Source organism: Misgurnus anguillicaudatus, chromosome 6 (genome assembly GCF_027580225.2).
Source record: "Misgurnus anguillicaudatus chromosome 6, ASM2758022v2, whole genome shotgun sequence".
NCBI lineage: Eukaryota > Metazoa > Chordata > Actinopteri > Cypriniformes > Cobitidae > Misgurnus > Misgurnus anguillicaudatus.
In genome coordinates this window covers 8851440-8863582 of record NC_073342.2, presented here as the reverse complement: position 1 = coordinate 8863582, position 12143 = coordinate 8851440, and the positions used below count along the sequence as shown (strand labels likewise).

General features: G+C 37.4%; 1 protein-coding gene across 1 annotated transcript; it reads right to left on the bottom strand.

Annotated features, from left to right (window-relative positions):
• Window positions 1-641: 641 nt before the first annotated feature.
• LOC141364280 (uncharacterized) lies at window positions 642-2902 on the bottom strand. The gene is made up of 3 exons (XM_073868469.1): window positions 2591-2902; window positions 2178-2444; window positions 642-1819 (listed from the first exon to the last, which is right to left on the bottom strand). Exons 1-3 carry the CDS (start codon window positions 2805-2807, stop codon window positions 789-791), a joined length of 1515 nt encoding a protein of 504 aa, XP_073724570.1. The 5' UTR covers window positions 2808-2902; the 3' UTR covers window positions 642-788.
• Between the last annotated feature and the right edge of the window lie 9241 nt (window positions 2903-12143).

Genomic DNA, 12143 nt, shown 5'->3' with positions numbered 1-12143 from the left:
AGCTTCACATTGTAGATGCTGAGTACTGTGACTTTGTTGTGTGGACCTGTAATGATATTTTTGTTGAAAGGATTTTGCCTGATTTTGATTTGTGGGATGATGTGATTCCTAAAGTTGAGGGTTTTTTTAGAAACTGCTTACTTCCTGAAATACTGGGACAGCAAGTTACAAACTTACATGTGTAATATGATGAAACTTGGTCTAGGCACTCTTGAAAGTGGGCTGTGTGATATTGCCGTTATCAATACTGTTGTATGAGATGAGATGACATGTTGAATAGTTATGATTAAATGCAATGGAGAATACAGAATAATACATGGTGGTTTATTTACAAGATTAGATTTACAAAAACAACAATTGTTATAACTAAAAGAACATGGTGTTCAATAATAAATTGGTATCAGTTTCATTACATATAGTACATATAACCAGTACAATTGATTATTGGATACAATTATTTCATTTGAAAACATTAAAGGGATAGTTCATCCAAAAGTGCAAATACCACATTTCTTTGTTCCGATGAACACAAAGGAAGGTATTTTGAGTATTGTTTGTAACCAAACCATTCATGCACCCCATTTCCATGGTATTCTTTTTTCCTACTATGGAAGTGAGTGGGGTCCACAAATGGTTTGGTTACAAACATCTCAAAATATCTTCCTTTGTGTTCATCAGAACAAATAAATGTATGCGGGATTGTAACAACATGAGTAAATGAGGACAATTTACATTTCTGGGTGAACTATCCCTTAAACAGACTGATGTCCCTCCCTCCTCTCTTCTCCTTACTCTAATGGGACAACAGACTCACAAAGATTAGATAAAACACAGCAAATAACCCCAATCTTGTCAATCATTGCTAGTGCCTCACCTGGTTTTGTTGCCATGTGCTCTATGGGCATGGCCCTGCTTTGCAGAATCTGGTATTTTCTTCTGACTAAACCGATGACTCTCTCAACATGAATACGCAAATTCGCTATTTTTCTAGTTTCTTCCACCTCATACGCTGACAGCTGTTTTCTCCCCTTGGTAAATGCAGGTATCTGTAGTGAAGCACAGTAAAATCCCACACTATCGCCAATATTAAACCCACGGTCTGCTAAAACAATATCTCCAGGTAACAGGTTTTTTAGGACTCCACTCTCTATTGTGATCTGTTTATCGCTGACTCTCCCTCCCCAGGCACAAGATATGTAAGTGACATAGCCTTGGGGGGCAACACCAATCAGAAATTTTACAGTATGGTGATGCTTGTAGTTCGACCACGTTTGAGCTTGGGCTAGTAAATTAGAGGGCTTCTCAATAAAAACTTCAAAACAATCAATTATCACAGCAACTTTACATCCAAATGCTTGTCTGAATGCCATTGGCATTGTAGCTTGAAGTACATGTCGTTCTGGCCACTCAATTTGAAATTCTAACCTTTCATGAAGTATGTCAATTACTTTATGCCAAACTCTAGAAGCAGTGGGCAGAGAGATCTTAAACCTGAAAGCCAAATCTTTCAGCGGGAGATTGAGTCTCAGCTTTATCAGAACTAAAATGAACTGTTCAAATTTAGACAGCACAGACATAGGACCACATGTGATATAGGGTTCGCACAGCTCAAAAATCGAAAACAAAACCAAGAAGTTGGGGAGCCCTGTGTAGAACTTTGTCTTTTCTTCATTTTTTTCAAAAGACTCCTGGTTGAACTGTGCGTCCAGTGCTTTGGTCCGAAGATCTCCCAGGTCTGTTGTGTTCTGTCTCAGAACATCCTCCATCTTCTCAATATCATCCATCGTTAGGTCAGTCTGACATCTGGCGTCTACATAGCCTGCAATATAGCAGTGGGGAGCATAAGTAGTTACAGGTGACACTCCAAAAATTTTAATATTGTGCAAAAGTTAATTTCAGTAATTCAACTTAAAGGTGAAACCTTTTCACAATATTCAAATGTTGAATTTTGGATTTCATAAGCTGTAAGCCATAATCATCACAAATATATCAAGACTTGAAATATCACTTTGCATGTAATGACTCTATATAATATACTAGTTTAACCTATTAAGTTGAATTGGTGAAATACATTTTTTAAAATATTCAAGTTCTCTGGTTCAATTAAACAGGGTGATTTTCTGACAATCACATTTGTAACATTTAATAATAATGCACATCTTAGTACAATCATTTACCTTGTTCATTTAACGTCTCATTCCCAATGATGCCCTCGGATTGTGAGTTGTTGTCAGCTGGCTGCGTCAGATCCGGGCTCTCGGCTGTCTGTTGGAGATCCAACATAGCCTCTGCACATTCCGACCGTCTTTGTTTGTCTTCCTTGAGCTTCATCCTCTGCTCTCGTTGCAGAGATGCCTTTGATTTGGGCTTGGCATTTTGGTAACCGAGGTTGACCGTCGGAGCCCAGTCTACTGACTCAACGTCACCCAAAGCACTAGGGCAGCCTGAAAAGTCACAATGAAGTCCATATTAGACTAACTTACCGGTAACTTAAGTCAATAACGTTACTATGTAAATGTAACGAGCATTTAACGACAACCTTATGTTATATAAACACAGCCACAAAAAACAAATAAGTTAGCTAACATACCTTCGACGAAGTGGTCGCTGCAGACACGGGCATTAGCAGACTCTGCTCCTCCCGACCGCAGACGTAGGTTTGAAATCCATTTTTTCCGTCGTTGTTCTGTGAGCTTTTTACATTTCTCACCTTTATGACCGACAATCTTGGGAACTCTGTAAAACCCCTTTCCCTTTTCTCGGTTAGAACGACTGGAGCAGCCGTAAACTACACAAAACATTGGCATTTTTACAGATAGCAGATCCAGCTACATTACTTCCTGCCCTCCATCTGAATTTCGCGCCTTCGCGACACAGCCATGTGACGTCACGTGAAACCAACCTATTATACTATATAATTTACTAAAACTGTTGTAAAATTACACTACAGTGGTTGCACTATGACAACATTGCTTAATGTGTTGCACTTAATAAAAACGTCTTAAAAATTATAAATTTGTTATTGGGTGTTTTAATTTCACTTAAAATGTCATAGTTTGCAGTGCTATGACAATTTTTACCTCATTGGAGCCCATTTCATGGTCTCGCTTAGGGTCCCATAACTCATCTCTGTTGACATGACTTGTAAATCTGAGTTGATTTAACAAAAATTTAAGGCAGCAAAGTATTTTTTACAGTGTACTGTGAGTTCACACCAGCCGCGTTTGAGGCGTCAAATCGAGTCTACTGTGTCTAGTTTGCCGCTTGAACATTTTGAGTTTACTCGCTTCATTCACGCATGAAATTCTAGTCCTTGAGACATTCACGCGAAAATTCACGTCATGGGAGGAGCTTCTGCAACTCCGCTCATCCTTTAATTAGGTCACTGCTAGAGCAAGCTCCTGATTAGGTAACGTGGCGTGTTTGTCTACCAAAGTTAACATTTTTCAACTTGCGCGTTTGCCGCGGCATTGCTCAATTCACACGAGCTAGACGCGTGAATGAGGCGGAATCGTGTCTACCGCGCCGCGCTAAACACCTCATTTGTGCCCCGAGACCTCCAGACGCGCGTCAACGCATCTTCACATTGAGTGAGTTTACATCACATTGAGTGTGTTTACATTGTCTTACGCCGATTATGCTCAATAAACTGATAACACGTGGGGTCATGTAAACACGTAAAACGGTTTTCTTTAATGGGGGAAAGCCCATAAACGACGTAAGCAAAAACCGATCGGCACAGGTAGGTTTTTGCTCATTAACCCGATTTCGCGTGGCATGTAAACACCTTAACCGACTTTCTCATGGTTTTGTCCATGTGCGCGTGTCTCTGCGTGTGAAAGATAAATGTCAGATGCGGAAGTAAGCGCAAAGTAACGAATAAAAGTCTCCTGCTCTACTAAAGCAGTTGGCAGAGAAACTGCGAAAATAAAAACTGATGTTATATTTACAGGTTCTGGAGACACGAAAAGAGATATAGCTTAAGACAGATATGCCGTCGGCTTTTTGATCGACTATTATGTACTATAGGCGATGACGTCACTACCTGCGAGAAACCTGAAAAATCTCCAAGTCCCATGTAAACGCAGTTGTCTGCATAGTCGGTTTATTGATTTGCATGTAAACACATGAAAACAGTTTTTTATAATAAGCAGATTTTTCATAGTTATCCGCTTATTCTGTGCATGTAAACACAGCATTAGGAGGTTAAAAATAAAATGTATTATTATTATGCATTTTATTTATAGGTGCCTTTCTAGACAATTACACTGTACAATAAAAGAATAAGTACATCAAATTACAGTCATCGAAACATTAATACAGGTCAAAGATAAAATAATAACATTAACATAAAAGCCTGCCTGAAAAGTAGGTCTTAAGACGCGGTTTAAATGTTGTAAGGGAGCCAATATACGTTTTTTTTTAATACAGGGGTAATGTGATCAGTTAAAAAGGACCTATTGATAATACGTGTGCCTGAGTTCTGAACCAGTTGGAGTTTATTTGTTAGCTTCGCAGGTAAACCATATAATAATGAGTTACAAAAGTCGAGTCGAGTGGTGACTAAGGCATGGATCAAAGTCACTGTTCCCTCTACCGAGAGGGCAGGATGGAGACGATTAATATGGAGATAAAAAATATGCCAAACCAACCATAGTGTTTATGTATAGTGTTTACATCATTAGGAGGGAAGGTTAATTTCATTAACAATACATCACTGTGTGAAACACCTGCACATCTTAATGACCGTTCATTGATTGAACACTGATCAATACCAACAGGCTCGGTAACACTATAAAAAGATAGGTAGGGCAAACCATAAATAAAATTAAATTAAAACATAACACATGATACCTTGATGTGAAAGGGGCCAGTGGTACGATAGGGTCAAATATATCTGATCTATAAAATTACCATCATTCTTTCCCACTGTTGTATTTGGAGTTTAGCTGAATTTAGATGTACCTGGTCTCTGGATATTGAAGGAGAGGATGCAAAGATCAGGTTAAAACAACAAAACAAAACATTGAGGTATGCATATTATAGATTTGAAGATTGTATAAAAAAATAAAACCCAGAAAATGTTAAAATAACCTTTATGTATGCATATTATATGAAAATAAAATCAGAAAAATTTTAAAATAACATTCAGGTATGCATGTATTTGGGCATACTATAGGGCAGTGTTCTTCAACCCTGGACCCCCTTCCAGAAAGTTTTAGATGTCTCCTTATTTTAAAACACCTTAAACAACTCATCAGCCTCCTTCCAGAATGTCTTCCTAACAAGCTAATGAGTCAAATCAGGTGTGTTAATTAAGGAGACAACATTCTGGAAGGGGGTCCTCGAGGACCAGGGGCCTCATTTATAAAGCGTTTTTACCCACAGATTTGCATACGCTCAATCCACTCCAACGCTCAGATTTATAAAACTCGTCTTTGACATGGAAAAGTATTTACCTCCACATCAGGTTCCAACTTGACGTACACACATTTCCTTGTGGCAATATTGCAGGTAGGCATATTCGAAACTTTTACATTTGTATTAGAGCTTAGACCGGCCCAAAAAAACACAACCAAAGCCCCTGCACGTTATGTCCGAGCCCGGCCCGACTGACACATTAACTGTAATTATGAGCCTGAGCCCAATTGTGTAATGTTTACGTCTGGATAGTCTTTACGTCTATACCAAGTGTGTTACGAGATTGTTGTAGTCAATGTGTGTGCTGTACAGTAAGTGTTTGTCTGGAAGATGGGTGGATTCTATCTCTAACAATTAGTGTTGCAAATTTTGAGGCCATGTCTATTCATGATGTTCACTCGGTGTTGTGAGGTGTAAAATGGCTTTTGAATGTCTTCACACCCATCCCCCAGAAGATTAGATTGTTTCTGTAAATGTGCCAAAAGAAGACACACACAATCTCCAAAATGTTTAAACTGTACATAACTATTATTTTAATGTCAGCATTGAAAGAAATGCAAACTGTACATCACCTTTAAAAACAGGATGTGTCTCATTTCAAGCAGTCATACGCACTGCGTAAGCAAGATTACCTCAAATACGAAAACTCTAAACACATGTTGTACCACATTTTTTGATAATTAGTTTAATAAACTTAATGTACAATATAAATGCATATGCTTTTTAACAATTTAACAAATCATTATATATCATTTAAAGGTGACACAGAATGATTGAACGGGCTATTTATCCTTGTTTTGTGATGTGACATGTAGACAATTTTTGTTTTGTTTGGGTCTGTAATGCCTAAGAAGCTTCCTAAAAACCTCTCTAAGAAAGCTCTATTAGAGTGGGGGATTTTAAACAAGTGGTTTTGCACCTATTTGGCTCCCCCTACTGGCTTAACTTGTAATCTCATTACTGGTTGGCTGACTTTGCTGCCACTCAAAAAATGTAGCCAATTATTTTAAAGTGGAGGGACAGTGAGATGCCTGTGATGCCATAAGCATCAGTTTTTCACATTGGGCCGTTTTCTGGCTGACGTTTCTAAAAGAGGAATTTCTATGAGACTGAGATGTTTAGCATGTTTAGCACTTTTTGTATGTTCGTGAATGCGGGTAGACTACCATTATTCAACAAAGACAAGGTAAAAATGGTTTTTCATTCTCTGTCCCCTTTAAAACAGTATGAAATGAAGAAGATGTTTTAATTCAGAACTTAATTCAGAACTATATCTTTGGTGAACATGGTATTCAGATTTAAATGTGTTTTGCAAGAATACATGTCTCATGTTTGAAAGCTGAAGACTAGCAGTCTTAAAGACTGCAATGTATGCAGGGTTTAAAAAATGGTAACTGAGAGCATACTGGAGCTAAAAATGCATAGGCTGACATTTGGAAGGAATGAAGTTACCACACCTGTCAAACATAAAAACTTGCTAAAAACAACTACATGGGAGGAGTTTAAACTTTTAGAGAACTGTATATTAGGTTGAATTCTAAAAAAGACTCTTTAGTTTCTTGGCCACCAACTCGGCCTTATTGTTGTATGCAATAAAGTCATCTTTTAAAAAATCCACAACAGAAGCTTACCTGCTATTAAGGGACTGAAGCTTACAGTATAAAGTTTACCTGTTATAAAAGAAATGAAGTACAATAAGAACACACAAAACTTCAGTTTTCAAAATGTTTTTAACTGTAAATGATGATTATGTTTGTGTCGTTAGTCTGCAGGCAGTTTACCAGGACTGATGATGATTCAGGCCTTTTACAGGTGAAACAGGAGGCAGCTTCAGGATGGTGTGAAATGTTATTTTTTTGCTTATTTTCTCTGAAACAAGTCATTAAACTGTTTCATTATATCTGTTGTGTAAGTTTGCATTTTCATGAGAATTTTGTCGTACATGTGTAGTCATACAAGAAATGTTTTTGAAGATATATCCTGTTTGGACAAATGCCATGCAAATTCATAAAACATGCGTGAATGTTCTAAGGCAAAACAGGTACTGCCAGCTCCAAGATGTACAGTCTTGTTCAAAATAATAGCAGTACAATGTGACTAACCAGAATAATCAAGGTTTTTAGTATATTTTTTATTGCTACGTGGCAAACAAGTTACCAGTAGGTTCAGTAGATTCTCAGAAAACAAATGAGACCCAGCATTCATGATATGCACGCTCTTAAGGCTGTGCAATTGGGCAATTAGTTGAATTAGTTGAAAGGGGTGTGTTCAAAAAAATAGCAGTGTGGCATTTGAAAGCTGAGGAAAATGGGTCGTTTAAGACATTGTTCAGAAGAACAGCGTACTTTGATTAAAAAGTTGATTGGAGAGGGGAAAACCTATAAAGAGGTGCAAAAAATGATAGGCTGTTCAGCTAAAATGATCTCCAATGCCTTAAAATGGAGAGCAAAACCAGAGAGACGTGGAAGAAAACGGAAGACAACCATCAAAATGGATAGAAGAATAACCAGAATGGCAAAGACTCAGCCAATGATCACCTCCAGGATGATCAAAGACAGTCTGGAGTTACCTGTAAGTACTGTGACAGTTAGAAGACGTCTGTGTGAAGCTAATCTATTTTCAAGAATCCCCCGCAAAGTCCCTCTGTTAAAAAAAAGGCATGTGCAGAAGAGGTTAACAGTGGACCATATGTGAAAGAACACATCAACTGGCCTAAAGAGAAATGGAGGAACATTTTGTGGACTGATGAGAGTAAAATTGTTCTTTTTGGGTCCAAGGGCCACAGGCAGTTTGTGAGACGACCCCCAAACTCTGAATTCAAGCCACAGTACACAGTGAAGACAGTGAAGCATGGAGGTGCAAGCATCATGATATGGGCATGTTTCTCCTACTATGGTGTTGGGCCTATTTATCGCATACCAGGGATCATGGATCAGTTTGCATATGTTAAAATACTTGAAGAGGTCATGTTGCCCTATGCTGAAGAGGACATGCCCTTGAAAGGGTTGTTTCAACAAGACAATGACCCAAAACACACTAGTAAACGGGCAAAGTTTTGGTTCCAAACCAACAAAATTAATGTTATGGAGTGGCCAGCCCAATCTTCAGACCTTAATCCAATTGAGAACTTGTGGGGTGATATCAAAAATGCTGTTTCTGAAGCAAAACCAAGAAATGTGAATGAATTGTGGAATGTTGTTAAAGAATCATGGAGTGGAATAACAGCTGAGAGGTGCCACAAGTTGGTTGACTCCATGCCACACAGATGTCAAGCAGTTTTAAAAAACTGTGGTCATACAACTAAATATTAGTTTAGTGATTCACAGGATTGCTAAATCCCAGAAATTTTTTTTTTTGTACAAAATAGTTTTGAGTTTGTACAGTCAAAGGTAGACACTGCTGTTTTTTTGAACACACCCCTTTCAACTAGTTGCCCAATTGCACAGCCTTAGGAGCGTGCATGTCGTGGGTGATGGGTCTTGTTTGTTTTCTGGGAATCTACTGAACCTACTGGTGGCTTGTTGGCCACATAGCAATAAAAAATATACTAAAAACCTTGATTATTCTGGTTAGTCACATTGTACTGCTATTATTTTGAACAAGACTGTATATGTGCATACCTCATGTGTCATAAAATTTACATCAAAGATTTGTGCAACAGTAACGCTTTTTGCCATCTTGCATCGGACGGCTCGCTTACTCGTAGCATTGTGTTTAATGGATCATGTGCTTTTAGATGACTATAATTTGCTCAGTTTTCTAAAGATTTTCAAACGGTTTGGTTTGTTATAAACGTCAGAGATGTACCTATGACACTGCATACTTAATAAATAATTTTCATGAATCATGTTAAACCAAACCATTTGAGAATCGGTAGAGAATTTAGCGGGTTATGGTTATTTGAGTGTGCCTGCACCAGTGGGCACAGTGCTACGAGTGAGCGAGCTGTCTGAGGTAGGATGGCCACCAGGCGATGACGTTAGAGACATTCGCCGTAAGACATAGCCTTTATACATATCTATGCATAGCAGCACACCCAGGTCTTACATCGTCAACTCTGGTGGCATGGAGTTCGGCTGGAACTGTCAGCACCTTCCTACAGTAAAAGCAGAACAAGAGGAACTGATTCCTGCCCTAGTTGGTACTTCAGCATCTCCTGCTATAGAAACCCCTGAATGTGGGTCAACCACAGCCCTGTCTGCCTTATGTCACTAAGCACGGCAGAGTGGTTAAACCCCCTGAAAGACTGAATTTGTACCTGTTAGGAGTCAAATTAGCCATGAGTTAAATAATCCAATAGGGCTAACAGTTTTATTGATAGCATTCAATATGTGGTAATAATCTAAAGTTGTCTTTGAATAGTTAGAGAAATAAATCAAGTGTGGTGCCTTTGTTTAATGTCTTTAATCTTCTTCCATTTAATTTGGCTTTAGAAACTTTCAGTTATTTAGTCTGCTATCTGTCCTTGGTGTCTTCACAAATAAGCTGAAGAAGGGGAGATGTAATGTATTGTGTTGCCGCTAGAGCGCGCTGTTACATTGTCTGCAAAATGTTGTTTTGTGTACATATCAGAAACAGCTGAGGTTTCGTTTGCTTTTGCAGTAAAATCAGTTGTCGTGCAGATACACTGGATGTCAGATCTTGAGAGAGTTCTTTGCTTTTACCCATCATGAAGTCTTTCCTGTGTGTGCCTCCTGGGTAATGAGAAGCCTTTATAGGCCATCAATTAGGACTAAAGCAGCAGATATCAATTAGTACTGATAGGGGCAGGGTTTCTCTCTCAAAACACATCTGTTTTTAGCTATGCATTTACTGAATGAGCACTATGCTGCGTCCCAACTGATTGCATTATATTATATATGCCCCATTTTAATTATTTTCTATTTCTCTTGTTTTTATTCTTATTTTTAACTGTTTTATACTTTTATTCCTGTTTTATTTCTTTTTCAAACATTTAAACCGTTTTTATTAAAATCACATTAATTTTCTTTTAATTTATTTTTTAAATTAATGTATCTTTGATTTTTGTTTTCCCATTTGTATGTAAAGCACTTTGAATGACCTCTGTGTATGAAATGTGCTATACAAATAAACTTGTCTTGCCTTGCCTCAATGCTGACAGATTTCAGGTGGTCTCCTGGCTTTCTATGCCATTTTGCACCTTGTTCTTTTCATGTGTTCAATAATTATTATAGTGTCATTTCACTTTATTTATTATGACTCAACTTGTATACTTAAATGTTCTGATCTCTTTGTATTAATTCAGTATTTGACTTGATTGCTATATCTGGTGGAAATTTTGTGTCAATAGCCTCTTAGAAATCCCCTTACTCATAAAAACGCTGATGTGTCAAATATTATTTTCCCCTCTGTACATAACTATATTATCAGTGGTGTAAATAGGTCTTACATAATGAACTGTATTGATTTTATTACCATAGAATGAGCCGTTTTTATCTCCATACACTGCAGGTCCCCTTACATGAAAGTCATTGTCATGTTTGTACAGTACCCCTAAATTGTTCGACAGCGTGTTTCATTCCTACGTTGTCCCAGACGACGATGTGTCCTGTGCAGCTACACTGTAAAAAAATCAGTAGAAATTGCAGCTGTGTTGCCGGTAATTTACCGTATATTAAAATGTATGTTATTTACTGGCAACATTTTGTTCAAAGTTAAATGAACATTTAACATTTACAAGTCTTTGTCTTTACAGAGTAAACTAAAAAAAACAGCATCAAGCAAAACATTCCGGGAATAAAAATCTGAAGCAAAACCCAGAAAAAGGTTGATGATGATTTCTGGTTCCCAGAATGCTTTGCATGAGGCTGTTATTGTATAGTTTTATTCTGTAAAGATAAAGACTTGTTAATATTTAAAATGTATTTAACTTTGAACAAACTCTTGCCAGTAAATAAAATAAATTTAAATCTACGGTAAATTACCGGCAACCCAGCTGCAATTACATTGTAATTTCTACTGGATTTTTTTACAGTGTATCATATGCGTTTTAGCAGCGTCAGTTCTGGCAGGCCAGGGGTCCGTTCTTCATACGTCGCTTAAGGCCGTTTCACATGGTAAAAAAAAATTTGGTGCCTTTTCCGGACATGGCACTTTATGGCAGGCGCCGTTGAAGATAAACATATTTGGATTAAATGCTGCACAAAACGCTTCCAATACAAGAGAAAAGCTGAAGCCATGCGGCTTTTGCTGCTTGCTACGTACCTTGTGAAACGGCCATTACTACATCCGAGTTCAAATGAGGCATCGAGATGTTCAGATCTGGCTAATTATGATCTTGTTTATTCGGTTCTTTGAACATCCTTGCTGTTGATGATTAGTATCGCAGGATTTAAAAAAAAAAAAAAAAATCTTTGAGTAAATTATATCCTATATATTTGATTAAAGAGTACCTAAATTTAATTAGTATGATAAACTAAAAAAATTAGGTAAGGTCCACCTATTTTTTTCATAACTAATTACTTATAAAAAAAATGAATAACATTAACCCTATTGGTATTAAGCCACATGATCTATTCAATTATTATTAATAATGATTAGCCATTAAGAAACATTACATATTTCTTATTCAGAGAGGGTTGAATAAGAAAATAGTCATACACAAGATTACATAAATTGCTTGCTTTATTGACCAAATAACATTCTGTAAACATTTAAAACTAATTATTGGAAGTACAAAATAACCCCAATACAACATATTA

Excerpts from the sequence above, each read along its gene's own strand:
- LOC141364280 (XM_073868469.1), bottom strand. The coding sequence starts at position 2,807 with ATGCCAATGTTTTGTGTAGTTTACGGCTGCTCCAGTCGTTCTAACCGA. Across the intron at positions 2,445-2,590 it reads CAGCGACCACTTCGTCGAAG|GCTGCCCTAGTGCTTTGGGT; the intron begins GTATGTTAGCTA and ends GTGACTTTTCAG. Across the intron at positions 1,820-2,177 it reads TGAGACGTTAAATGAACAAG|GCTATGTAGACGCCAGATGT; the intron begins GTAAATGATTGT and ends GCTATATTGCAG.